The sequence below is a fragment of the Alternaria ventricosa genome (assembly GCF_023758065.1).
Source record: "Alternaria ventricosa strain BMP 2768 chromosome Unknown scaffold_16, whole genome shotgun sequence".
In the NCBI taxonomy this organism is placed as follows: domain Eukaryota; kingdom Fungi; phylum Ascomycota; class Dothideomycetes; order Pleosporales; family Pleosporaceae; genus Alternaria; species Alternaria ventricosa.
Window position 1 is genome coordinate 681,631 of NW_026055696.1, and position 26,604 is coordinate 708,234.

The 26,604-nt window shown below is 51.8% G+C and overlaps 7 protein-coding genes and 1 non-coding gene across 8 annotated transcripts; 2 read left to right on the forward strand and 6 right to left on the reverse strand.

The window, feature by feature from the left end:
- Positions 1 to 3,908: 3,908 nt before the first annotated feature.
- On the reverse strand, positions 3,909 to 6,373 carry J4E93_008400 (uncharacterized protein; the record flags this gene model as incomplete). Its single annotated transcript, XM_049346300.1, has 4 exons — positions 3,909 to 5,051; positions 5,101 to 5,232; positions 5,282 to 6,271; positions 6,323 to 6,373. 4 exons carry the CDS (start codon positions 6,371 to 6,373, stop codon positions 3,909 to 3,911), a joined length of 2,316 nt encoding a protein of 771 aa, XP_049196701.1.
- Positions 6,374 to 7,157: 784 nt separating this feature from the next.
- LYS3 (Saccharopine dehydrogenase [NADP(+), L-glutamate-forming]) lies at positions 7,158 to 8,709 on the forward strand (the record flags this gene model as incomplete). Its single annotated transcript, XM_049346301.1, has 4 exons — positions 7,158 to 7,218; positions 7,270 to 7,299; positions 7,349 to 7,466; positions 7,516 to 8,709. Coding segments are annotated over 4 exons (1,403 nt in total), but the record flags the coding sequence as incomplete, so codon positions are not given.
- A 258-nt stretch (positions 8,710 to 8,967) lies between these two features.
- On the reverse strand, positions 8,968 to 10,074 carry J4E93_008402 (uncharacterized protein; the record flags this gene model as incomplete). Its single annotated transcript, XM_049346302.1, has 3 exons — positions 8,968 to 9,527; positions 9,609 to 9,979; positions 10,031 to 10,074. 3 exons carry the CDS (start codon positions 10,072 to 10,074, stop codon positions 8,968 to 8,970), a joined length of 975 nt encoding a protein of 324 aa, XP_049196703.1.
- A 330-nt stretch (positions 10,075 to 10,404) lies between these two features.
- Positions 10,405 to 10,491, reverse strand: J4E93_008403. Its single transcript has one exon. It is a non-coding gene; the product is annotated as a tRNA-Gly (tRNA).
- Positions 10,492 to 13,876: 3,385 nt separating this feature from the next.
- J4E93_008404 (uncharacterized protein) lies at positions 13,877 to 14,803 on the reverse strand (the record flags this gene model as incomplete). Its single annotated transcript, XM_049346303.1, has 2 exons — positions 13,877 to 14,531; positions 14,589 to 14,803. The coding sequence occupies 2 exons, from the start codon at positions 14,801 to 14,803 to the stop codon at positions 13,877 to 13,879; spliced, it is 870 nt and encodes a 289-aa protein (XP_049196704.1).
- Positions 14,804 to 17,060: 2,257 nt separating this feature from the next.
- On the reverse strand, positions 17,061 to 18,575 carry J4E93_008405 (uncharacterized protein; the record flags this gene model as incomplete). The annotated part of the gene is made up of 1 exon (XM_049346304.1): positions 17,061 to 18,575. The coding sequence occupies one exon, from the start codon at positions 18,573 to 18,575 to the stop codon at positions 17,061 to 17,063; it is 1,515 nt and encodes a 504-aa protein (XP_049196705.1).
- A 1,002-nt stretch (positions 18,576 to 19,577) lies between these two features.
- On the reverse strand, positions 19,578 to 20,408 carry J4E93_008406 (uncharacterized protein; the record flags this gene model as incomplete). Its single annotated transcript, XM_049346305.1, has 1 exon — positions 19,578 to 20,408. One exon carries the CDS (start codon positions 20,406 to 20,408, stop codon positions 19,578 to 19,580), a length of 831 nt encoding a protein of 276 aa, XP_049196706.1.
- Positions 20,409 to 21,548: 1,140 nt separating this feature from the next.
- On the forward strand, positions 21,549 to 22,534 carry J4E93_008407 (uncharacterized protein; the record flags this gene model as incomplete). The annotated part of the gene is made up of 2 exons (XM_049346306.1): positions 21,549 to 21,993; positions 22,047 to 22,534. The coding sequence occupies 2 exons, from the start codon at positions 21,549 to 21,551 to the stop codon at positions 22,532 to 22,534; spliced, it is 933 nt and encodes a 310-aa protein (XP_049196707.1).
- Positions 22,535 to 26,604: the final 4,070 nt, after the last annotated feature.

Genomic DNA, 26,604 nt, shown 5'->3' on the forward strand with positions numbered 1-26,604 from the left:
CAAGAATAACCTACAAATGTTTGTGTGGTCCTTGTTGCAGCGCGACAGCATCACCAAAGCCAGGTCAGCCCTGGGCCGGTTTCGTATGTGCTGCAGCGTATGATGTCGTTGTGGAGACGAGGACTTTTCAATCCAAGGCGAAGGCGAGAGCGAAGCACTCCAAGACCTGTCAAGTCTTGCATACACATCAATGGTAGCTTGTCTCCACCGTCGGCGGTACTCCGCGGTCCGATGCGCGCGTGCTTGATGGTGTGCCCTTTGGCAAGATATGCCACGCCTTCGCATTCGCATGCAGCGTCGCAAAGATTGTCTTCTTGCCTCTTCTCGTATATCGTATCAAGTGGGTCGGAATATCAATCCACAGACGGGCCGATGTGCGAATATACAGTTCATGCGTGTGGATGCCGTAGACGGGCCGTCTGGACACAGATGGGTGTTTCCGCTCCCGCCAAAACTTCGACCGCTTCGGGATGTTGGATGACGGGATGATGCGCCTGTGGGCCTGGCATGCGCGCCGTATGTAGATCGGAGTCTTCGATTCGTTCGTCGCGTCGAGGCATCGTGTGCAACAAGGGGCGTTTGCTTCGCTTTCGGATTCTTGCCAGCCCCGCCTTGGGTTGTGGGACCAGCGACGAAGAGGCTTCCTGCATGAGTCAAGGCGACGAGACGACGAGGCGCTGTGATCTGCAAGCATGAATCACTACAGAGCGAGCGCTGTCGCGCTGCTTACCGATGATATCGCTGTTGTTGTGCTTGGCTCAAGGGGAGGTGTGGTTCAGAAGATCGACGAAGCTGTCGACTCCAAGAACTTTGATATGAGCAGCGGTCCGAAGGAAACTTCCCTTGAGTGTGATCGGCGGCGCACTGCAGTGAGGAGGCTCGCATCGATTGTGGTCGCCGACCTACAATAGGACAAAGTTGCGATTGCCTTCGAAAAGCCCCCTGGTAGCCAGCGGAGCAGCCTGAGCCGCATTCGATGCAATGCAGCCTCATGCATGCAGCCTCCTGCCAAAGTATCCTGGTGTGTGGGTATTGCCTTGTTCGAACGTCTCGTCGTTGGTGTTGAGGGGCTAGATGTGATTGCTTCGGGGGTCCGCTTCGATGCGCCGGCAGCGCCGCCGCGGCCAGGCCTGGCATGGTATTGATGGAGAGTATGCGGCTCGCCGAAGGCAACCCAGCTGATGGGGCAATGCTCTTTGTCGTCTCCGTTGCGGTCGACGGTGGTCAGAGGGGCTGTGGGTTGAGTTTGTCTTGGGTGTCAGCGTCAATGCGCTGGCGAACCTGCAGCAGACCGAGTCAACGACAGGAGCCACTGTACTATGTACAGATGCCTGAAGAAGCTGCAAGGCTTGCTAGAGACGCTGTTGCCGCCCCCACCGTGGTGGTGGCTTGTTAGCAGAGTCAGAGGCTGCGTCGGGAGTCCGCCTCAAGTCGCCAGCGAAGCTATCGGTGAGAACACCCACGACAGAGACCTGCACGGGGCATGAAGCTCTCGCGGAGGTCATCAGGAGTATAGTCGTCATGTTGCTACCTTTGTCATGGCCTGAGTGGGGTGGTGGGAGGCGGCGCGGGTGGCTGCTTGGGAGAATTGAGTCGCAGGAGCTCAGCCCGATCACCACCGCGACCGGCGAAGCTTCATCAACCGATTCTCATGGTCACATGAGCTCCCTCTGCCAGCTCTGAAAATTTGAGCGAGCGCAGCTTGGTATTGGGGATCATCGTGGTGGTGGTGTGGTTGAGGCAGCGTCGTGGAGGGAGGCTGGAAGCTTACCCCACAAAGAATCTCAATATCGTACCAAGCCAGGGGGTCCGCACGGCTACCAGCATCCCCGAAGCACGCTTGCAGCCACATGCAGCAAGCTTAGTATGGCAGAGACGACTGCAGCAAGACTGCACTCCTTCGATACTCGAGATCAGAACATACTACAGTTGCAGAAGTCTTCAGGGCCGATCTGGATATCGTGGGACTCGGCGAGCCCCTCGAATGGCTCTCGCCATCTCCGCCTACCTCGACCACACGATCAAAGACTCCCCGTCGAATCCACGGCACGCGACAGGTCATACCTGAGAATAGAACAGAAAACCACGCACATCATCTTCAGCTTTTCCTATCTTGAGACATCTAGCTAGAAGGCCGTACGACTCTAGAACGCATCACCCGCCTATCCTCCGCCTCGCCGCATCCATAGACTCCGCGCTCCCGTAGGCTTGTTGCTTCCGACTCTGTTGCACAAGACAAGTATTAGGCCTACATCCTCTTCGGACAGCTTCAGAAGCCGTCTAGAGCGAGTATCGCGAAATTCATGATCAAAGGTTGGCAGAACTATTGTCCCTGGTGGTTAGAACTCTTGCGCTACACCGCGTCCCTGACCCCCTTGTTGACGAAAGACATAAGCATGTCAAGATTATTTGGACTTCTTGAGATGAAGTTTGTCTACTTTACATTCGCACCCTTTGCAGCTTCATCAACAGCAGCGCACGTGTGCGTTACCTAGATTAAGCTAGGCCTTGTCTCGTTTGCCGTTTGTCATTTGACATCGCGGTCAGCCAGGAACATTGCGCCGAATCACCCAAGGCCACCACCAAATGACCTTCAGCGTGGACCCCTAACAGTATCTCGTGTGCAAACCCGCGTCACCGCTTTTCATCTTCACCGTCACTTTTCGTTTTCAGTCTCATGGTCGTAGAGTAGCTAGTTTTCTCAAAAGTCGGCGCGCAAAATTTTTCCTCTCCAACGACCGTCTTCGCATTGCCTTTGCGATTGCTTCCAACACCACCGTAGTACCGCCAGATCACATCGCAACCCGCGACTCAATACTTCTGCGCTCTGCTACTTGCCTTCGGGAACTAAAGCTATCATCCTCCCGCGCATACAATACCCAGTCTCGCGCACGCACATACCCCATATCCGCGGCTGCCCACGCAACCCGGGAGCCTACATCCAGCCAACGCGACTCAAAACCCCCCACAACAAGCCTACAAAGCCATCAACGCATCTCTATCTCCCCTACCTCAAGCCACTCATCTACCAACCCATCACCAACCCCACCACCAAAATGGCAACCTCAACATTCACCCTCCCCCACCACCCAACCCTGCCCACAACCCCCTCAACCCCACCCACCATCACAGCCACAGCGCTACTGAACGCACCATCGCACGACATGGCAATGTTGCATGACATCCAAACCCTCCTCAACAAGATCTTCACCCGCAACCGAAACCAGCACCAACGCTGCACGTGGTGGAAATCCCTGCACGGCTTCCGGCGGCAGATTGGGCTTCTGCTGCAGGAGCTGGAGAAAGGTCCCGTCAAGGAGCGGGAGGGCAAGGTGGAAGCGAGGTTGAGGTTTTGGGATAAGGGGGTTGTGCATGGCTGGTATTAGTAAGTTTTTGCTTTCATCTTTCGAGTTTTCTTCAAAGGCTTTTTACTGATTATCTTCAAGCACGTTCAGCCAACTTGTCGCTGTCGGCCCGTTCGCCATGCTGGGGCTCGTCATGATGGCGAGTGTTGCGCGCGTGTGCCGGATTACCGGCATTACGGCCGTGTATGAAGAGATCGCTTCGGGCGACGTTCAAGGCGTTTTGAGCGCCAGCGATGAATTGGCTTTGGCGGGGGAGTTTAGTATGGTGTTGGATGAGGGGGAGGAGTGGGATGAGGGGGTTGTTGTCGCTCGGGATGAGGAGGAGGATGACGAGTAGATAGAGGTGTGTGTCGGGTGTGAGAGAGGTTTGCTGCATACGTATGTACAATAGTTTACGGATGATACCAAATAGCCCGGCGTGGCTATCTTCACGGCGTTCTGGCATGTTGGAATGAAGAGATAGAATGTATTGAATGCCTCCTGGCTCACATGTTGCGTTGCTCTTGTCATGTGAAATGTATGTGAAGATTGACAGGCTACACTCTATCTAATACCAAACCTAGAACCTAGCGTACCGAACCGCTCCTTGCCGCCTACAGTTGGACTCTGCGCTGCGACTTGCGCCCCTTCTTGTACCTTTTCCAGCAGAATAGCGCCCTTCATCTGGTCTACCTTACTGTACTTCTTGTTCCTCTGCGCGATGTCGAAGAACTCCAGGGAATCATCCGTACCCATCAGCGCGACTGTCTGCGTCAATTCGTCCAGGTTCTCCATCAAGATGGGGTTGTTGAGCGAGCTAACGAATTGGCTGAGGAACGCTGTGTCGTTGGCGAGAGTCGCGACGGCGGCGGGGGAGATGCGCTTGATGTGCTGGGCGAGAGGGAGGTCGAGGATGGCGGTTGACGCGTGGGACAAGGCGTCGAAGTAGATGAACTCTTTGATCTCGGTGGGGAGCGCGAGAAGGACCGAGGACATTATGTTGGAGAGATACCTAGTCAGCTCTAACATGTACGTCGATGGTTCGGTCTCGGGCTTGGTGGCCATCCAGTCGTACTCTGCCGTCTCGATCAAGTCGTCTATCTTGCTATTTACGAGCTCGAAGACGCGGTTGGAGGCGGTGTTCTTGGCTTTGGCGAAACGGTCGGTTGCGGCAAGGACGACAGGACCTGTTGCTGAGGGCGACGATCGCGCCTCAAAGAGCAGGTCTTGTAGCTCGACACAAGCATTCTCGAAGTGTTCCAGGTTCGTCAAGATCTGCACGATCTGCCCAGGATATTGACTACTTAACCTCTCGATCAAGCTTCCGCAAACCTTCTCACACAGCAGCTCATCCAGACTCTGCCTCAGTGTTTCATCAATGACACTGCTCTTCTGGAAGTAGTCGTCGCTGAACAGGTAGATCTGGTTGAGGAAATTCCGGATATCGATGCAGCATAGCGGATACATCTGCGAAAAGGGTAATACGCAGGGGAAGGTGAGGGGTTCATTGGATGCCGGAGGATTGTACCAGGATACCGAGACGACCTTATCGTACTCTTCGCTTGAGTTGATGGGCATGGGCATGTAGTCGTCCGTGTGCACGATCTCGCTGAAGTCTTCGCTGAAGCGGGCTTTGAGGAGGGAGGAGTATTTGGAGAAGAGGGTGAGGAGGAGGTCGTTCATTGCGGAGACGGAGTAGCCCCATTTCTATGGCAGTCAGTAGAGGAACTAGAGGAGCTACAAATAAGTGACGGACCTCCATAGTCAGCATAAAGAGCGCTATGCGACCCTTGATCTTCAAGAGTAATTCGTCGTTCTCAACGGTATGGAGTTGGCTGGTGATGAGATTGATCGCGCTTTGACACATCGAGTCCCATAGCTCGTCAACCTATGCTCTTGTTAGCAGTGCTTCACTGGAATAGCCGAACATTACTTACATCAGCCTGTGACCGTAGGTTGAGTGTTTTAGACATGGTAGCCTTCTCGATAATTGCATAACCCGCGATACTCTCCAGCAAGCTGCTCAAGTCACTGCACTCCTCATCTAGTAGGTCGAGCTTGTTCGGTATGATCAAATCCTTCTGCGTCCGCCGATCAGATGCATACTCTGCTCTGAACTGCTCGCTTTTGCCAAGCGTCTCGTTGATGTGCATCGCTTCGAATAAAGGCGAGAAATCCGTCTCATTTCCAGCTTCCTCGTTGTTCAGCACGTCGAACTCGTCCGTCTCATCGGCCACAAGTTCGATTGCTGAGTTCAGTTTGAACTTAGAAAATCGTGTGTCGGCTTCGGCGCGTTCCTGGTTGCGCGTTCTTCGTACGTCGGTGTAGTAAAACGAGACCTCGCCCAAAAATTGCGCCGACTCGCGGATTCGGTAAAGCCACGTACTCAGGTCGTTCTTGACTGCTTCTCTGATCTGCTCTTGGGTTTGCGGTATAGATTTCTCAATCACATTCGCGATCTTGAATCGATTGATTTCCTTCAAATGGATCGTTTGCAACTCATCCAACGCTCTTAATGCCGCGTAGTAGTTCTTTTCCCTCAGCATGTCCTGGACCGAGTTGGCAATGCGCAATACGTTGAGACACGCGTTCAGCGCTTGCGACGCTTCATCGATATTTTGGCGCACGCCTCGCGAATCAACCAGCGCCTTCTTCTGCTCCGCCAGCTTCTCAATACTCTCTTGGATCGACTCGTTCAGCTGTAGAATCTCACCACTCATCTGCACGGTCTGGTCGCGTATCCTCAGTAGTGAGTCGACCGAGCTGACGAAATCTTGATGGTTCGCATTGCATATGCGCTCAATCTCACTCTCGCGATCGTTGGCATAGCGATCGAATGTGATTTGCAGTTGATTTGAGTAGCGTGCATCTTTCATGATAGGGATCAGCTGGTCGATGTAGTCTGAGCCCACGGATGACTGGGAGATCTGTTTCTGTTAGTACATATAACATGCGCACACCTATACGGGTTTATCTACTTGTTTGATGGCCACCCATAGGTCATCGTCAGGGTCCACAGCTGAAGGCATGATGGCGGTTGCCTAGTTTTGATTGTCGTGTGTGGTTACAAAACACGTCTGTTGTAGGCGCGGTAGTAGGTCACGGTGGAAGTTGCTATGTTCAGTTCTGGTTCAAAGTTGTGGATGGTGGTGCTCGTCGTCGTCGCATATGAAACGCGTACCTGGCCAGTCCGCGGAAACCGTGTTAGTGGAAATACGACCTAGCTGACTTGGCGCGGCTCACTGACCCACTTCCCTTTTCGAGACGCCCCAGACCAGATGTTCTGCAGTCCAATCCTATCTACACCAAGTCAAATTGTGATGAAAGAACGGCTTTTCAGAAAGGATGCACTGCTACAACCGCGCCTGCTTCTCAAATAGATTTCGGACGCCGCTTGGCGAGATAAAATTTGCAGTTGAACGCGTTGATCATAATCGTACATCGCGAAACTCTTCTGGGAAGCCCAGGCAACAGTGAAAGTAAACCACGGTAATGCCAGAAGTCTATACACAATCATGCACGCGTATTACCAGGTAAATCGTCGAAGATATGGTTGAGTTCGGAACATCCATCGGTCTGCCAAAGCCCAAGATCTCCAGCGTGACGCGCCGCGCATGCCCCACTTTCAGGAGCGATGACGGAGTAACCCCGCCGATTTCTCTCTATTCCGATCCGGAGTCAACGCCAAAGATATAATCTCGCCCCAAACTTTTTCACATCTTGGCAATTACATCCAAATCACACATCATGGAGGCCATCACCAGTAAGTCGAGATCACGATTGAAAGAAAACCTTGTCTAATTGACAATGCAGACAAAGTACAGAACCTTATGGGCAACGTCAGCGGGGCGGCTGCTGGAGCATACAGCGGAAAGTAGGTGCTCATTTGGGATTGTTGTGGTGGGATTTGGCTAATTGGTGACAGGACCGCTCTCCTGCTCGGTGCTGGTTTCGTGTAAGTCATCTATCATCCATCTCAATTTACAGCAAACTGACAATTACAGTACACGCCCAACTGTTGACGTCCTCGCGAAGTCCGGCGTCAAGGTCACAGTAGCATGCCGTACCCTCCAGAAGGCTCAGGACCTGGCTAAGGGCATTCCCAACACCAACGCCATCAGCGTACGAACAAATACCCCACCCATCCGTAGCTCTCGCTAACAACTCCCAGCTCGACGTCAACGATGCCGACGCCCTCGATGCTGAAGTCGCCAAGGTGGACGTCGTCATCTCCCTCATCCCCTACACATACCACGCGACGGTCATCAAGTCGGCGATCCGCAAGAAGAAGAACGTCGTCACAACCTCATACGTCTCGCCCGCGATGATGGAGCTCGACGCCCAAGCCAAGGAGGCCGGCATCACCGTCATGAACGAGATCGGTGTCGACCCCGGTGTCGACCATCTCTCCGCCGTCCTCACTATCGACGAGGTGCACAAGGCCGGTGGCAAGATCCTCTCCTTCAAGTCATACTGCGGCGGTCTCCCCGCACCAGAGTGCTCAGACAACCCGCTCGGCTACAAGTTCTCCTGGTCGTCTCGCGGCGTGCTCCTCGCGCTCAGGAATCAGGCTGCCTTCTACCAAGACGGCAAGGTCAAGTCCGTCGAGGGCCCCGAGCTGATGGCTGAGGCAAAGCCCTACTTCATCTACCCCGGCTACGCCTTCGTCGCATACCCCAACCGCGACTCCACACCCTACAAAGAGCGCTACAACATCCCCGAGTGCCAGACCATCATCCGCGGTACCCTGCGCTACCAAGGTTTCCCAGAATACATCAAGTGCCTCGTCGACATCGGTTTCCTCTCGGAAGACCCCAAGGACTTCCTCAAGGAAGGCGAGAAGCGCACCTGGCGCGACGCAACCGCCAAGATCATTGGCGCCAGCAGCGACAAGGACGAGGACCTCATCTGGGCCATTTCCTCGCGGACAAAGTTCGCCAGCACAGAAGAGAAGGACCGTATCATCACTGGTCTGCGCTGGATCGGGCTTATCTCCGATGAGCAGATTGAGGCCCGCGGCAACCCGCTTGATACCCTCTGCGCTACCCTCGAGAAGAAGATGCAGTACGAGAACGACGAGCGCGATATGGTCATGCTGCAGCACAGGTTCGAGATTGAGAACAAGGACGGCAGCAAGGCTGTTCGTACTTGCACATTGGCCGATTACGGTGATCCTAAGGGCTACTCTGCCATGGCTAAGCTTGTTGGTGTTCCTTGCGCGGTTGCTGTGCAGCAGGTGCTTGATGGTACGCTGAGCGAGAAGGGTATCCTGGCTCCCATGAGCCCGGAGATCTGCCGCCCGTTGATGAAGACGCTGGAGGACCAGTATGGCGTTGTGTTCAAGGAGAAGACTGTACCTATGTAAGGTGGTCGCCTGGATGCAAGAAGAAAGAAGGTATTTGATGGACATGGTAGGTATAGACAAAAGCTCATGAGCTTTGAAACGACTGAATGAACACATCAATCGCTTCCAGATTCTGACCTCGTCTGGTGAAATGGTATCTCTTCTGCTGTATCTCGTACCCAACTCTAGAAAGCTTTCCCTCCGCCTCTGCAAAGCATCCCATCTGGCAATGCAAGCGCAGAGCCTCTCCATCTAGCACCCCGCATCTGTACAATCTGCTCAATCCAGCCCAGCAGCCGGCGGCCTCCCACCAACAGCCTTCTTCGCCGGCGCACCACCACCGCCCATCCCACCCCCAAACATACTCCCCAGCATATCAAACATCGGGTTCCCCTGCCTCGGAATCTTAATTCCAAAGTACATCTCGCCCACCTGATCCAGCGCCTCCCCCCAATTCACATCCTTCAGATCCCCCGCATAATGGCTTTTCAACTGCCTCCACAGACTCGGGTCCCCGCGCTCCACACTCAGCAACAGTAGCCCCAGAAAGTTCAACAGCGGTAGTGAAGGGTATACGGTGAAGTCGGAAGCTTTTGTAGAGACGGGCTGCGTGGGCGGGTTCGGCGCGCGTTGCAGGGACGAGGTGAAGAGGAGGTAGTGTTTGTTTGCGGCGCGCAGGTTTCCTGTGAGGAGGTAGGGGAGGGTGCCGCGGGCGAGGTAGAGGGGTGCGGTGTGCGGGGCGTCGGAGGTGTACCAGGAGTAGTGGAGGGAGGAGAGGGTTGAGGCGGAGTCTTGGGTGCCGAGGAGGAGATGGCGTTCTGCTTCGTAGGGTTCGAGGTCTGTTGGGGTTGGTGTGTTAGTATGGTTTTGTGGGGATGGGGATGGGGTTGGAGTAGGAGTAGGAGGGGTGGTGTGCGTACCCTCTGCGTATAGTCCTCCAGCGACGTGATGTATCTCTGGGTCTCCAGCGGGATAATCACCGAATCGACTACTCCATGCTACCATCTCGCCAACGAACTTCTTCTTTGTAGGCTCATCTTTGGGGAAGGCGCGTAGGAGGCCCAGTAGTCGTCCCTTGCTCTCTGCGTCTACCTTCACCTCCCCCTTGTTGTACACATCGAGCAGGAATATGCATAGGTCGCCGCCGGATCCGCCTTGACCTGCTTGCAGGAGAGACAGCGCGCCAGAGTGTAGGATAGAGGTTGCGGAAGCCCAATCGGAGGCTTTGGTGTAGCGGGATGCGATTACGCGGAGTTGCTGGTGGGCTTCGTAGAATTGGCCTTCTGCGATTCTGGGCGGGGTTAGCCATTGCGTCTTGCGTAAGGACGAGGACTGGAATTACTTCTCGCGTTGTCGCGCAAGCGTCTTTTCGATTTTGGAAGCCATATCGGGTGGTTGAGGGGTCGGTGGGGAGATGCCTTGGTGTTGCTGGAGAGCTGCTGAATCGTGTTTGGGAGCGATGACGCAGCGCTACGGGCGGCTGCTGAACCCCACATTAGCCCAGCACACGACTTCAACTTCTGTCGCATGTTATTGTTTGCGACACTTACTACTCAAGTCACCTTCTGAATCCCTTCTGCTTTTCCTCCTTTAACGTGCGGCGCCAATGTCATGTCGCGACGCCGCGCAAAAAGAGAAGCTTCCCTGACCCAACGCACTGAAGTTTGGAAACCCGGCAAACTTCAAGTGCATAACAGGCGCAAAAACAATGAGGTTTGCGGCAACCGAGACTCGAACTCGGAGCCCAAGCAGGCTACGTATGAGGCGTGGGAAGCTTGGATTTTACCCTTAAACCATTGCCGCGGTGAAGATTATCTAATGTGCAGATGATTATGTTTATATAGCCATCAAAAGTAGTGTGGTTAAAGAATTCAGATCACGCAACTGTATGCTGATGATCACAAGAGTCTTTGGCTTCGAAAGCGTCTTGCCTTGGCCAGAGTATGGAAGTGGCGGGGCTGAGGTGGGACGAGATCGCAGGAGCGGGGTGCTGGCGCTTACCTCGACAGCCTGCGAATGCGATGCATTAGGTAGCACTGATCTGGGACATTATCTGCACGTCCACAACGTTCTCTCATCCTGTTTGGCACAATGAACTAATGCATAGACTCTTTCGTGCAAAAACTAAACGAATGCGGTGCTCATTACGATGCCGCTGCCATTCCCACCATCAGACGACATTGGAATCTTCTATTCCATACGTACGCCGCACCCCAAAAATTATCACCAGACGCTTTGCTTCGTCTCATACGCATTCTTGTGTCTTAATAGGTCAACCTTGTTCAAGACGATATGTTCCTTAATCTAGATGCATTGAATAATTTACAACGCACAGCTTCTCGGCAGGCGTCGATACGTCTCTCATCGCCTGGCAAAGTGACGTCACATCAGGCTCGAACGATGATGTCGAGCCCGAGATGATGTCTCGAACGGACAATCGATTGGGTCAAGACAACCTAGATAGTATGCTTATGCGAATGCTTGCATGCATGAGTATCAGGCTGAGAACTCAGCTGATGAATTGCACTCCAGCCCGATCACCCCGCCATCTTCACTTTTCTCAACCGAATACTGCACACGCTCGTAGAGAAACCCCTTCAAAACTTCGCGCTGAACTTCGTCGGGATTACGGCAGTATGGTTAGCGAAGCCAGCGTGGCAACCGCTGCCTTGGCTATAGCGATCTCAGCCTTGGTAATCGCAGCCGGTCAGCTTGTTGCACAGCTCCTTTCGACAGCGGATGGGTATCGGAGATGTCAGCGCTCTGTCATCGGAGACTGGTACAAGCTGGTCGAACTACCATTCAGGTGGTGAGTTATTCGAGTCTCAACAACTGCAGAAACCTCAGTCTCGAGTATGCTAAGCAGAAATAGGAGCTCATTCCGATACGAAGTAAAGTTTACGACACCTCACTTCCAGATCGCTACGATGGATGAATGTAATTACCACAGCTCTTTTCATCTGAACGAAGATAAGCCACTCCCAAGGTATCCCGCTCTGTGGAGGCAGAAAAAGTCACGATACCTGATTGCACCTTCAAGACCAGCCGCTCTACTAGGTACCATGACTTCGCGCCGTGGTACTCTCTGCTTACCGGGCCTCTTGGAGGAAGAAGGTGAGATTTCAGTATTTTCCAATCCAAACTTCCACTACGGGTATACACTGGGACATACTTGACACGCGCAGGTGTAATAGGTGAAGATCTGCCTACATGGGTCGATTTACTAGATGATGTTCATTGCCTTCAGGGAGTATACGGAAGGATTGTGTTCGGGTCATCGTCTCCCACAGAATCGAGGGATTTAGCGCCGATCTGTATCTCAAGTAGGTTTCCGGCGAAAGGCATCAATAGAGGAGCGGTCTAACTGACCTTTCTGCCCGATATAGGAAAAACTCGTTCTTGGGACTTCATGCCGCCAGACATTGTGCGACCAGTTGCTAGTACAACACTCGGATGTTTGGTCACGATGGCTTACCGTTTAAACATGACTTGGACAGATTTTCGACTCAACGAAGGCATATTGCGTGCAGTAGGTGAAGACCGAAGCTTCTCCACCTCCATCGTACGTGGTATGGGGCTGGTAGTGGAATATGGCACGAGTGCCGGTGCCCCTATCCCGGATCTCAAAAACCGTATTTCTAGTAAAGTTGCAGACCAGGTACGTACGATACATCAATTCTTTTGTCACAATCTCATCACACTTCGTCAGTGGCTCCGCTCGACGCAAGATGCCATTCAAACCGGCTCGTACAACAAAATTGCCAACAAGGCGCCGCTTGCAAGGTGTTTCCACCTTGTGTCCTTCTGCAGTCTCGACTTACACGCTTCAGTTAACCTTGGGAATTTTATCCAGCATGGGACTACCCTGCTTTGACGATAACAACTTGGCATCCAACCCCAGACTTCATTTGAGGAAGAGACGATATCCTGGAGAGATGGATCTGAGTAGGGTGCTAAAGTCACTGCGGATATGTCCCGATGGGAAAGATGCTTTAGATGCAAGCTTGTCGCACCCAGATCCTGCTCATAGACTTCCCGCTCTCACCGATATCCTTGGGTTGTGGTGCAAATGGCTTCCGAGTGAACAAATTGCATCTAATGTAATCGACAACCCGTTTCCGTTCCCAGTGACGACAATGGGCGAAAGACAGGAGTCACGTAACATCTGGAGACTGGAGCTCGAAAAGCGGAAGACAACACTTTCAGATCCGTGCAAGCGAGTATTACGGTTTTACAACGATTGGAAAGCCTGGGATTATTCTTTTTCCCTCACAAAACTCCGCCCCGAGTATCGCCGGACCAATACGACGTGGAGAGCTATCTTCCACAGAGCCTTTGATTACACAACACGCTATCTGAAGTACACCGAGGGGCCGAGTTTATGGGACATGTACGGATTCTACATACCTTGTCACATAGATGTCAACGCTTCTAGTCTTCGGCAAGCCGAAGAGAATATCAAAAGCGGACACAACAAAAGCCGAGACAGCGCCTCGCTTCCAAAAGGACTGAATCCACTCTTCACGGAACGTGCGTACATCTACGCCGAAAATGTACCCAAATTTGTCGAAGGAATGGAACGTCGAAGACCAAGCAATAATGATTTCTCGTACGAAGATGTATGGTGGATGATGATGATGCGCCTACACGCATGGACTATGTGTGTGGAATGGGTGGACCGTGAGGACGTGGTATTGTCAAGTGAGCACTACAACAACCCAACGAGGGTGTACATCTTGTAAGGCCAGGGGAGCAAAGCGCTTGTCTGGGGAGTCAAACGATGAAGACCCGCTTAAGCAAATGAGAACGCTCACGAATACCAAGCACGATGATGACACACCGGCTATCAACCACGGACTACACTGCGAAAGAGTCATGAGATCGTGACATCGGAACCATGGTGGGGTTGAGCGCATTGCTCAAAGCTCGCATTGCAGTAATGCTTAAGAGTATCTAAGAAGTGAATCATAAAAGGTCGTCGCAGCATCATCCTAACCGAAAGACCCAGTCCAATCGAAAGTGATGCCCAGGAAGAAGAAGAATCCCAGTCCCAGTCCGTGAAAGCCTAAACCCCAATCGATGCCCATATACACCATTTTGTAATCCGCGCAGCTAACCCATATAGCATGCGACCAACCATCCCTAAGTAGACGGAGAAAGAAGAAGAACAAAGTGTAAAAAGAGTTGCCTAAGTAGAGAAGTCACGAGCGTGAGCACGCTTCTGAACGGAAGCGACAGCGGCGAGCTTAGGACCAGGCGCATCCTCGATGGTCTCGCCAGCCTGGTGCCAGTAGAGGTCCCACTGGAGAAGCTCATCGCTGGCCTTGTACAGCTCGGTACCCTTCTTTCCAGCAGGAACCTGCTTGCTGTCATCACCGCCAGTGACCTTGATGTTGAAAGCCTGAGGCCAGAACTGGCGCTGGCTAACATCGCCGTTGTTGTGGATGGACACAACCTCAGTCCTGAGGACGTAGTTGCCGCTGGGGATCTCAGAAGGGATGGTAACCTTCTGGGTGTTTCCGTTGTCGTAGAAGATGGCGTCGGTGCCCCAGTAGCCGGTCTGGCCTTGGGCTTGGCCGGAAGAGTAGCGACCCTTGCGGTAGTCGAGGAGGGCGCTTTGGTGGATCTTGAAGAACTCGAGCTTCGTCTTGTCGACGTTCTTGCAGTCGCCGTTGCAGGATGCCATGTAGGTGGCTGTCCAGCCGTGGTGAGAGCAGTCCCAGCCCTCTTCGCCGGAGCCGCAGCTGCCCTCGTGGTGCCAGTGGAAGGTTACGTCTTGGCCGGCGGGGGCTTCGACGGTGTATGGGGAGGGGGAGGCATCCTTGTGGGCAATGATGTCGGGGCTGGTGTTCGGTTAGTACATGCCCGAAAGGGTAGAACTGGGGTTGGTATGAACGTACTGGCTGAGCTTGTCGCCGTAGATGGGCTGGTATCCCCAGCCCTGGTTGGTCCACCAAGCAGGCGACTTGTTACCAGGATCCTGCTTGGAAGCCTGACGGAAACCGGGGTAGGTTTTGCCTCCGGCCTCGAACTGCTCGACAGAGGTGTGGCCGGCCACGGTAGAGATGAGGGCAGCTACAAGAGCGCCAGTCTGGAAGATCTTGGACATAGACATGGTTGAATTGATGTTGATCGTAGGGATAATGGTTCTTTGGGTATATTTTTGGGTGGGTATATGTAAAGAATGTGATAAAGAAGGTGATAAAGAATGAGTGTTTCGTTGATAGCACCGGGCTACAGAATGAATGACTGGTCAATGAATGACTGAAGAGAGAGTGACTTGCTTGCTGTGAGCGTGAAGGATATCCCTCTGCAAGGGCGAGCAGCAGCCCTTAAGAATGCTCACCACCCAGCATTCCAGAAGCAGCCAAGGTGCCCGGAATGTCCAGGCCATCATTTCGGAGGCGCTTACTTTTCGCCCCGCATTTCCCGACGCCCGTGAGGGGTTTGCACGGTGGCTTCTGCTGTCTCTGACAGGCGGCCTGCTGACCAAAGAGCTGCGCCGGCGCTCAGCTGGTGGAGTGTGTGCCTGACGCTAATGTAGGTACGAAAGAACTAGTTTCTTAGTCACGAACTGGGTTCGCCCGGTGTGTAGAAGAACACACCCACTATCATTGGTAGTCATCTGCGCGCCTACGTACGGCGTAGAGATGACGAACTGTGCCCCTTCTTATTGCATAGTACTAATCCTGTCACGCAGCTGTCGGTGTCTCAGCCTGCTGTGCCATTCCCAACCTCATGTGGAGTTTGCATACGTACATTTCGTATTCTCGAAGCCCAGACATCAAAGTCTCAAGATTTACGGTGGATCTCGGAAAACACCGAGATCAACCTCATCACGCAAAAGAACGAATCAAGAGGCGTGATGTCATGTTGATTTTCGTTTGTAATGACTTGGGGCTGTTTTTCTCGTGGTCGGATCGCCCCTCGGCTGCGTGTCGTGGCAGCAGGGGTGAATACGGGGCTTCCGCTGCCGCACGACGCCGCTGTTTCAGCCGCCAGAGGGCTATCGATAAACAGCCTATCGACAAGACCCATCGCTTCCCAACACATCACCGGCGCATGCAGCAATTTTGGTTCACTCCTGCGACGAAAACGTCTGGTTGTTTGAGACAATGCCGTGCTATGTTTCAAACAACGCAGGTTGGCGAACTCTTACCGAACCGGCATTTGAAATCGTAGCAACTGATCGCTTTCCGGCCTCCCTGGTAATACGAGCGACACGCGTGAGCACTGCCGAAAGCCTTGGTACTTTTCCTCCACTCTGGTCCAGATGCTGGCTCTCCGCTCAACGATCGACATGTCGCCACGAGGAGGGCCTGACCTTCCTCGTTGAGTTGTGCGCCCGTCTGATCCGGAGGATTCGGATGCATGCGAGCGCATCTTGGAAGTCTGCCGGCCGTGACGACTATCGGTAGGGAGTGTGCGGCGTCGACATTAGCTTACTGACGTGTGGAGATTACCAAACAAGGTAGTCAAATATGGTAGTCGCACGATTAGTAACATCGCAGACGCCCATCAAGCGCCCCGCTTTGTCTACCCTTCTCCGAACACCGCAGTTGGACAAGAGCGACCTCTTGAGGTCGTTTTCCATTCCTTTCGACAGTTTGAACAAGCGAGCGCATGGAATGCCAGTAAAGACAGAAACTCTATGTTGTACGCCTGGTATCTTGGAGTGTTGTTCCAGCGTCATTTCGTGGCGCAGGCCATATGCAATTTCCTGGGTTGCTGTTGCCCAATCGTCCAAGTATGGTACAATAGTCCATCAAAAGCAACGCATTGAAGTGTTCCTGATGATCTTGAGAAGCTGCGCCGCGTGCAACCTGCATTCAAATTGCTTTTCGGAAACAATCCCATGGGTATTAGCAGCGGTAGCCTACCTGATCGTACGTCGGCATGTCTCTGTTAGCGAAAACACGCACCCGGGTATTGGTTTTGTGCGAGAACTTCATTTCCAGCGTCTATCGTGCAACTGCATTGGCTTTGATCTGCATTGGCTTTGATCTGCATTGGCTTTGATCTGCATTGGCTTTGATCTGCATTGGCTTTGATCTGCACCTTGCTGCAAAATTCCAAGGCGAACGCTCTGGCATGCGCTGAGGTCGTGCTCGTGGTTGTTTCCCGTAAGCCTTTGTGGGTGCAAGGAAAGCCGAAGCTTGGAGGCCCGGTGCGATGCATTTCCAGCGAGCACCTGGCAGCACGTGGTACGTTCGCAATGTCGTCACTACCGTCGCTGTAACAGCATGTTTCGAAGAAGGCTGATTGTATCATGGAGCGACCGCTAGCAGGCCGGGTGCTATAGACATCGCGGTCATTTACATAAATCGACCAGCTACACCACCTCCGCGATCACATCTCCCCCATATCCTGAGTTACTTTTCTTCTGTCTCCCTTTGCGAACCTGGAACAATGACCCGTCTTACCTTGATAGCGTCGCCAAGATCACGATTCGGCACGTCGATCCCCTCAAAAAGCGCTCCCATACATTGGTGCTGCAACTTCCCAGCCTTGGTATCCATCTTCAGTATCGGCCTTACACTCACTCCGTACCGACTCAGACCGCATGCACATAGTTCGGGGACATCTTCCGCCGAAGCTATCGCACGGGCATGTTCCGACTGCCGTGGAGGTAGCATCTCTATTCGAGAAGCCTGGCTAGGGGCTCTGCCGCCCACGACCAAGCCTCCATCAGGTCCCGCACGTAGCTGAGACATCTGCATGCTGTTGATGACTACAGGGGCTTTCATATTGTTACCCATGATAATGTGGTTGCTGCCGTTCTTAGCGAGCGCATTGAGGTCAAAAGTGAACTCGTGCACACTGAAGTCACTGCCGGCGTCTGAAGCTGCTTCGTCGATCTCCTCGGTTCTCTCGTCTTGACTGTCTGAGTGGTCGCTTAGTTCGTCCCCGTCTGTATGCATGTCGTTGACTAGCTCTTCGCCCGCTGCTTCTTCGGTAACTGACTTGTCTCCTGCCTCTCCGTCTCGTTGCTCTTCGTTGTTTCCTCCATTATAAGCTTTGTCACCCAGTTCTTGCATCGCATGCCAAACTGCTCTACCCACACGAGACTCTCTCTTATCGTCATTGCTCCAGTTTGCGTAGATGTTCGAGAAGCTCACGGGGCCCGGATTCATGAGCATGATTGTAGGAGTGCTGTCGTTCAGAAGCTTGTTCAATCGCAAGTCGCCGACCCAAGTCTTGTTGCCATTCTGCTCTGATGACGGCGTCTGGATCGTACTCTGTATAGATTGCCAAATTGTCTCAAAGAGAGGCACGGACACCCCGATGTTTTGTCCTATAGCCGCCATTTCGAGTAGACGGGCTGTGGTATTGCCGGGTGTATCTAGCATGTCCTGCTCGCCTTGGAACATCTTGTGATCTCCAAGGATTGGTAAAATTGTCTTCCAGATACTTGTACAGGTTGATAGCATACCAGCCCAGTCGAAGTGTACATCGTTTTCATCAGCTAGCAGCCAGAGGCGAAGCTGTCCGAGCAATGCCAATGGATTGCGCTGGGCTTCCACAGACTTCAAGAATTCAGATGTCTCGTAGGTGCCTTCAGGAAGGTTTTCCTGTCTGTCCATGAGCTTCTGTGACTCTGGTTTGCACATGAGGTTCACTAGTCTGGTGACCCACTCATGCGCCTCTGTTGTCGTCTTCGGTTCTTTGTGCAACCGGTCTAAGAACAGTCTTCCAACAACGAGATTCTCTTCGATCCGACGAATCTGTTTGGCATTCCAGATCTCGTGTTCGGACCGCCGGTTACTCGCTAGGTTAGCAATAGAGTATCCACGGCCGAAATCAAGCTTCGTCACTGCCTCTTTGATAGTCTTGGGGCAGTTTCCAAAGAACAGTTTGTCTTGTCGTCCGTGAAGTAGGAATTCCATGTCAGGCCATCGGGGCGCATCCGGGTGAAGTATTCTGCTTCCCACAACGTATATCCAGGCTATGTAGAGGATCCTGGCTCCACCTTTCTCAATCTGTGAGAATCTCCAGTAGAGCTGCAACTCTAATTCGTACTTCAGAAGTCCACAACGAACAGGGTGTCTTCGCAGAACTGTTGCAAGTCAGTCTCAATCTTGTGATCACGTTGCGCATTCAGCACTTACACCAGTCTCGGTTATTCGCGACCTTCCCGAGGACCTTGTGATTCTGCATTGTCTGTAACCCATCGCCCCAGCGATTGTTTATTGCAATATCTTTGTGATCTCGTAGAACGCCGCGCGTGTTCGCGTAATAGTCTTTAAAGACTTTGTTCGCGCTTTGATCCTTTGGGAACGGCCGATCGGTTGAATTGAAGAGTAAAAATTCGGAAGTCGCCTTTTGAACGCTTGCTTGGTAATCTGCGAATGGCTTTGCCAGCGCGTTATTTCCTTCCAATACCATTTTAATGTCAAAAAACATCTGAACCGCTAGAGTGACCCATATAGGTACCTCCTGGGACCCAAGGATGTGTTTTATGCCCCGTGTGGCTTCATCAATCGCCAAGAAAGAGTTCATCTTTGTAGAGACATCGAAGATCTGAACCCAATCCAAGGTCTCGAGCACCCTCGGGGCTGTATTGGCCAATCGATCTTCGAAACAGTCTGGTGTAATGGGGGCGTGTTCGCGAATGGAATTCTTCCGAATCCACGAGTAAAGTGTAAGGCCCGTATAGACACTAGACATGCAGAAGTCTTGTTGCTCACACGACTGGCTTTTGCATTTTGGCGAGATCTTCGAAGACGGCTTGACAAGTAGATCGATTTCTTATTTGTCCCAATCTCCATCAAGTTTACCGTGAATGCGAAGGTCCAGCAACGCTGGTAGCGTCCATACGGGGTATTCTGCGGTGGGATACCTATCGATAGAAGTCAGTCCGTGTCTGTGCGCGCTACCGTGGCTACCTTTTACCTCTTGGGCCGACTAAGCATTTGGTCGAATTGATGCTCGGCGGATCGCACCAGATCAACAGCTGTGTTAGAAAGCACTGAAGTACGTGTGAGGCCTTCGCCTGTTCGTCGATATTCATGCCACTGTCCAGTGATGTATTTGCGCACCTTGGAGATGTCGTCGAGGAATGTAGCGATAGCAAAGAAAAAGTCGTCCTCGAGACCTTCCTCATCCTGCTCAAGAGGAAGAGGGTGGATATCAGGTAGCTGCTTCTCTTGAACCTCGACTATCAGCTCGTTCAATGGGTCTGTCTCTTCGACTGCGAGTCCGGCAAATCTGTTTTGCAGCTTGATGTTCTCTGCAACCACCGGTGCTTCCGGTGTCAAAGGTTTGAGTATCGCTGCAGCATTCTCCAGTACATTGATGAAGTAAGAATGCCTCATGTTACTCCCCTGATCGCTGCTATGTTCTTTTCTGAACCAATCTGCCATCTCGTTTCGAGCTGATATGACCCGCTCAAACACCTTTTGAAGCGCTGCTGGGACTTCGATCTTTGGGTTGAATGAAGCAATATGCTCAGCCATCCCTTTGAATTCAGAGACGTTGATGGCGTATTGGACTTTGGTGTCATTCTTGGACTGCTGCTTGGCTGGCTTCCGAGCCTTGCCTGCCTTTCCTCTCTTACGTGGCGCTTGTGTCTCTGCCTCCATAGCTGTTCTGAGGTATCCGCATTGTTGCGATGTCCACGCGAGCCAGCCAGCGATGTATTCTGTCTCTTTCTTGTAGTTCCGATACATAAGAGACAACGACTTCCGATTCAGCACATCGTCGCCGGCTGGCTGACCCATGGTAATCGAGAGTGATGATATTATTGATGCGCCGTTTGCGGGCCGACTGCAGGAGGTAAGGGGTTCGATAACACGCGGTACTTTCAGCCCATGAAATATGCTTTCTCGCAGTTTGTCTGTAGTCTTGTTAACGCAGGGAGGAAATGAGATGGAAGATCTACAATAATTTGAGGTGCATTGGCCTGGTGGGGTAACTAGTGTACTGATAGCGCAGCCAAGCTTCCCACCCATTGGCAGACCCGAAGCCCACTCATAGAATTACTTTAGGTCATCAATACCTTTCTATATGGACAGAGACCCTGTAGAAATGTCGCAAAGGGTTATTCAAATGGATGCTTGCCATGAGAACAGACCGCCGGTACATCCGAGACTGGACTGGTGATTGTAGCGAGGAAATATCATTGACCGACGTGAAGATGTCACTGCACCAAGCTTTTCGTATATGGGGTCACCCTGTTGCCAGGAGAGTAGCGAGGCGACGCGAGAAGACGCACAGCATATCGCGGAAGTTCCACGTGATACAAGTAACATACACAACGCCTGAATCCCCCATCAAAGTATGGCGAAGAGATTATAGTCGCGAGATAAGAGGTATGCTGGTGTGAATGAGTTGCTTTTCGACCGACGCATGGGAGCCTCCTTCGCCGCATGTGGCTATGTGAGTTCCTCGCTCTTGGCCGTTCATCAATGTTCTTGGGGACTGGCAATCGCTGTTGCGAGCTCATTTGCGCGAATGCTTTTGGATCGACATAGTGTGCAAGTATTTGCACCTGCGAAGCGCCGCGGATGCGTTCCGGGGTAGCGGACGCGACTTTTCATCAATCAGCCAGTTTCGTGCATTTATGCCGATAACATCATCGCTATTTCACTTCCACGCACCGGTTAATGTACAGATTTCAGCATACAGAGGTCTAGACTCATTGTTGTGACGTGGTGTTGAATTCCAACGATGACGCTCGATGACGATCGTATCAAATCCCAACCCCACCAAAACCGGCCCCTACAATTACTACCCCCCGATCGACAGAGATGTTCAAAACAACCATCATCAGATCTTCGAACTTTGTTTTCCGGAAGCCAATCACCTCTTCTATCCTATTCAGGCCAATTACACGTACCTTTAGTCACACTACCTTCAAGATGAGCGACAACAAGGGCCCAGTTACCGCATACCCTGCCACAGAGATCACACCTCAAAACCAAGAAGGCGGCCCTGGTCTAGACGCAAAGACCGATCAAAAAGCAGAATGGTCGCGTCTCGAGTTCTGGGACGAGAACCAGAAACCCTACCTTAAGGAATATGAAGGCCGTGGTTTGATGCAAGGCAAGGCTGCGTTGATCACAGGTGGAGACTCTGGTATCGGACGCGCTGTAGCTATTCTATTCGCAAGAGAAGGAGCAGATGTAAGCATCGTGTACTTGCCCGAAGAAGAGGAGGATGCGCAATACGTCAAGAAGAAGATTGAAGAAGCCGGCCGCAAAGCAAACCTCATGCAGCTCAACCTGCGAGAGAGGAAGAACTGCGAGCAAGCCGTTGAGCAACACATGAAGGTCTTTGGCAAGCTGAACATCCTCGTCAACAACGGTAAGATCACGTTACTTTATTCATATCCTCAATCCAAACTAATGATACAACAGCCGCCATGCAAGAAGCCTGCACAGACATAACCGAAATCGACCTCGACGTAACCGAAAAGACCTTCCACACCAACGTCATCTCCATGTTCGCCATGTCCAAATACGCGCTCAAACACATGAAGCGCGGCGACTGCATCGTAAACAGCGCTTCAGTTGCATCCTACATGTCCAACCCCATGCTCCTCGACTACGCCTCCACGAAGGGCGCCATCGTAACTTTCACCCGCGGTCTTGCGCAGCAGCAGGCGCCGAATGGAATTCGTGTTAACGCTGTTGCGCCGGGTATCATCTGGACGCCGCTTCAGCCCGCGACGAAGAATAACCCGGCTGATGCGATGGATAGCTTGGGTGTGGGCGCTTGCCCGCTGAATCGCCCAGGAATGCCGGTCGAGATGGCGACGTGTTATGTGCATCTTGCTAGTCCGTTGGGAAGCTATTGTACGGGTGAGGTAATCCACGGGAGTGGGGGTATTGAGATGCAGGGTTAAGAGGGGTCTGAGGAAGGGGTAGTAATGACGATGGAATGAGCCTGATGAGATGACGAGAACGACCTCACATTGGATCGGGTTAACGTAATACAAGCATACGATTGAGCCCGGGCAATACATGCGTGTTGCTCTCGATGTCTTTCTGTGTGCTAGCCCTAACACAGCAGGGCAGCGACATCACTTTTGGCTCCAGCCTTTTAACGAGAGCAATAGCTTGGTAGAAGCCGCGCGCCCCCAAAAGCCTCTCGTTCGACACCTTTCGCACGCATGTTGTTGCTGTCTGCTACTTTTAGGAGACCAGACACAAAAGAACATGAATCAAGCGGCCACAGTTTTTAGTTTCAACAAGAACAGTGTAGGTAATTGAAGACGAGAAAACGACTCGTGAGCAAGGCTTTATACACCCGCAGCAAACGAATCCCAGAACGAGGCAAGCATCAAGACATTGGTGTAGTCTTTCAACACTCCCAACGCACCCACATGCCACGAAGGAATTTGTCTTTTGAGTCCCCCGGATCAGAGTTCTGGCCATGAGTTCATCGCATAACATTTTTGGACAGCTTCGCCGCCTTCATCACGATCTTGAACGCCCGTTTTGATCGCAGAGAAGCCCGCAAACACGTCATAGTGGTGGTTTTCGGCTTTTTTGGAAGAAGAAAGAGACAGCTGTCATGAACTCAGACTCATGAGCTTTTTGGACATGCGGAATGGTCAATGTGTAGGTGAGAAAGAAGGAGACGGCGCAAAGGGGAGGTTTATATATACGACGCTCACTGCGCGCTCATAGGAATGGGTCTGGTAGTCTCTGAGGTTTCCAGCGGCACAGCATCGTGTTGTTTCCAGTTCCTTTTTAGAAGGCCGGCAAGACCGCTGCCATCAGACTGGACTCAGTCAGTTTTGGAAAAGGCAGAATAGGAATGTGTAGATAAAAGGGAAAGAGGCAGCGAGGAGAAGATTTATATATCCACTCCTCCCGATGGCCGCTCATCAACTTGTATGTAAATGCTTTTGGCGATTTCGAATGGCACACTATATTCTGGTTTCATTTGTGTTTTTGGAGACGGGAAAGCCGGCCGCCATGCATCATCATTTCCACGCTTTGGATATGCGGAATACAAATGTGGGGATAAAGAAGAAGCCAGCAGCGAAGACAGGGAGTTTATATATACCTAGGTACAGTTCCTCAGCCGCGCGCTCATATGTTAAAAATGTTAGTCTTTGACGACTTCAACCGCACATGAGATGTATTGAGGACTTTTTCCGGCACGTCTTGCCGAACATGGTCTTGTTTCTGCTGTTTGCTTTTAACCGATCGACATGTACTTTATCAATCTGTTTTTACCTAGGATCTGGTATAAAGTATGGATAAGGTTGGAAGATATCGAAGTCTTTCGCTGGCCGCAAAGTCATGACGGCGTCAAAACGCATTTTTGGAAAGAAGGCCACAGGAACATTGTAGGCTAATCGTGAAATTCGTAGTCAAGAAGAACGGAAGTGTGATATGAAGGGAGGAGTGAGAGAGGAAGAAGGCTGTCTTTTATGCTGGATCCGAGGAGAAGATACGGTGGGTACGCGTACTACTACCCAAACCCTCTCATGTTAGGTTTAGTATTGCGTTTTTGGTGGTCGTCACACAACGACATCACGAAGTCGTCGAATTGTTTGCGATTCTGGGGCGGGATTTCTAGCCCCGAAGTACACTTAACTTCATGGGGTGTATTTGCTGACTATTGGACAATGATGCGATTGTTTCGGAAGAAGTCCGCGAAACCATACCGGTGAGCTTCTTAGTTTTGGTGTACAGAGAGCAGAAGCGTGGAATAATAGTGGAGTAAGGACCAAGAAGGAACAAGTCTTTATATCTGAGATTGAAGTAGAGGCTCGCCATTTGAATGCATCGCAGGACTTTTAGGTCGGACAGTCATCGCAGGACATCACACAGTGTTTTTGGAAGAAGTCCGCGAAGCCATCGAACAGAGATAGTTGGCTTTTAGGTTATAATAAGTAGAAGTGTGGAGTCTTTGTAAAGAAAGAAGGCAAGAAGAAAGGTGGCTTTATATGTGAGGGTGGGGTCAGACTCTGCTATCCCCCGTGTTGAGCATTGTTCCAGTCCGAGAAGCCATGGAGCGGCGCGGTAGAACATTTGAGAAGAGCAAGAGGTCATCAGATGAGTGCATTCAGTTCTCAATATGAGGAAAGATCACATAGGATTGTTGCCAGGTAATAAGATGATGATGTTTGTTGATGTGGGTTGAATTCGAACTATGTCATCTATCGAGTATGCCAATGCTCCAGGCGGAAAAGCCATCAAGGTTTACATTCGTACTTTTGAGAAGAGCAGAACACCATAGCCGAAGTGCTACGGCCTTTTGGTAAGAAGAAACCCCAGGTGTAGAATATAGGTGGTAGAAGACAAAGACAGCAGTCCTTTTATATACATCGAAGCAGAACCCCAGCATCCGCGAGCACCCTCGTTCCTCCAGACCAGAGAGTCATGCATATCTATCCTCATCTTTTGAGTAGCGCAGGAAGCCATCGAACTGAGGCGGGTTACAGTTGAAGACTTGGCCAATAGCGCGGGTGAGCTCTTGAGCACGCCAGGAGGTGCCGTTGGCGACCCGTCCATAGCAAGTAAACAAGCGATTTCGGTTCTTTTTGTTTTGTGCCGTTTTTCTGTTTTGTGCCGGAGTCGGAGCGCAGACATGTTGGATCCGAGTTGCGCTTTGAGTCGGAAGGTCATGTCAGATTGCATCTCTTGCGTTCAGAAGAACCAGACCCCATGATACACTACTGTCATTGTTTCCGTGAAACATAGGTGGAGTTGCGTGTTGTCGATAGAAGAAGACGTCCTCGAGGTCGAAGCGGGTTTCTCCGCGCTGGAAGAAAGACTTCTTGATTTGGGTGTACTGCTGAGAAGGCCACTCGCGCATGACGATCTGGAAGAAAGACTTCTTGATTTGGGTGTACTGTTGAGCTGGCAGTCGAGCCCGACACATGTTGAGTTTCAAAGCCTTTTTCCAGACGGAAAGTCCATAAACTCTCCCTCTCAATGTTTTGAGGAGAGCAGCATGACATTAACTCATTTTGATGCTTCTTCGGTATCTCCATAGATAAGCGGTATGGGCATACACACCTTCAGTCTTGGTGACGGTTGGGAGAGATGTTTTGCTGTCCTTGGGAGAGGACATCTTGGAGGACGGGGAGGAGGTTCGAGTGGTCTGGGTTGCGGCTGCCATACTTTGGGAGTGGTGGAATGAACGCGTCCACAAGCGGAGGAAGCCGAACAGCACATGGCGACGTCTGCGCATACTTTTCTTCTTCCCAGTATCTTCCGAGGTGTTGCCGAACACATGCGGAATGGGCTCGTCGGTTTCGATCCGAAGGGTGCGAAGTAGACTCCAGATGCCGGGACGACAGGCACCATGGAGGGTTGTTGGTGCTGTTTCAGCAGCAAGAGGTCTTCTCCGCACATAAAAAAGTCCATTGAGGATTTTTGGAGACGCACTCGCATATATGAGTTCTTCTAGTGTTTCTTGGAAGAAGAGGCAGGAAGAGCGGGCTCTCATGGCATTATTCTTGTTGGGCTTTCGGAGGAAGAAACAAAGACCATGATATTTTGGCAAACTTATTTTGGTAAACAAGAACCGGAGTGTGTGTTAAAGAAGAGACAAACCGGGACGTCGAGGGTAGTTTATATACCCGCGCGTCCGCGGATCTCAACTCATGCCGGAGTTTCTTGTCCTTTTCGGTGGAGGAAACCATGCAAAATGTCCGAGTTGTTTTGTCCGACAGATCGAGCTGTACCCTTGATGGCGACGTGGGCGCTAGTGGTACGAGTGCTCGAAGATGAACTGCTGGAACTCGGCAGACAGCCACTCGCCATGGTTGAAAATATTCTTTCTTTTGGAGCCGGCGGCAAGAGGAAGAAGTCATGTGTTTTAACTGTAGTGTGTTTTCCCAAGAGGCAGGAAGGGCCATGGGAGTCATGAACGTGGATTTTGTAAGTCGTCCGCAGACATGGGTGCGACCGGTAATCTTTTTGAAAAGAGGGAGGGCAGAGCAAGCATCAA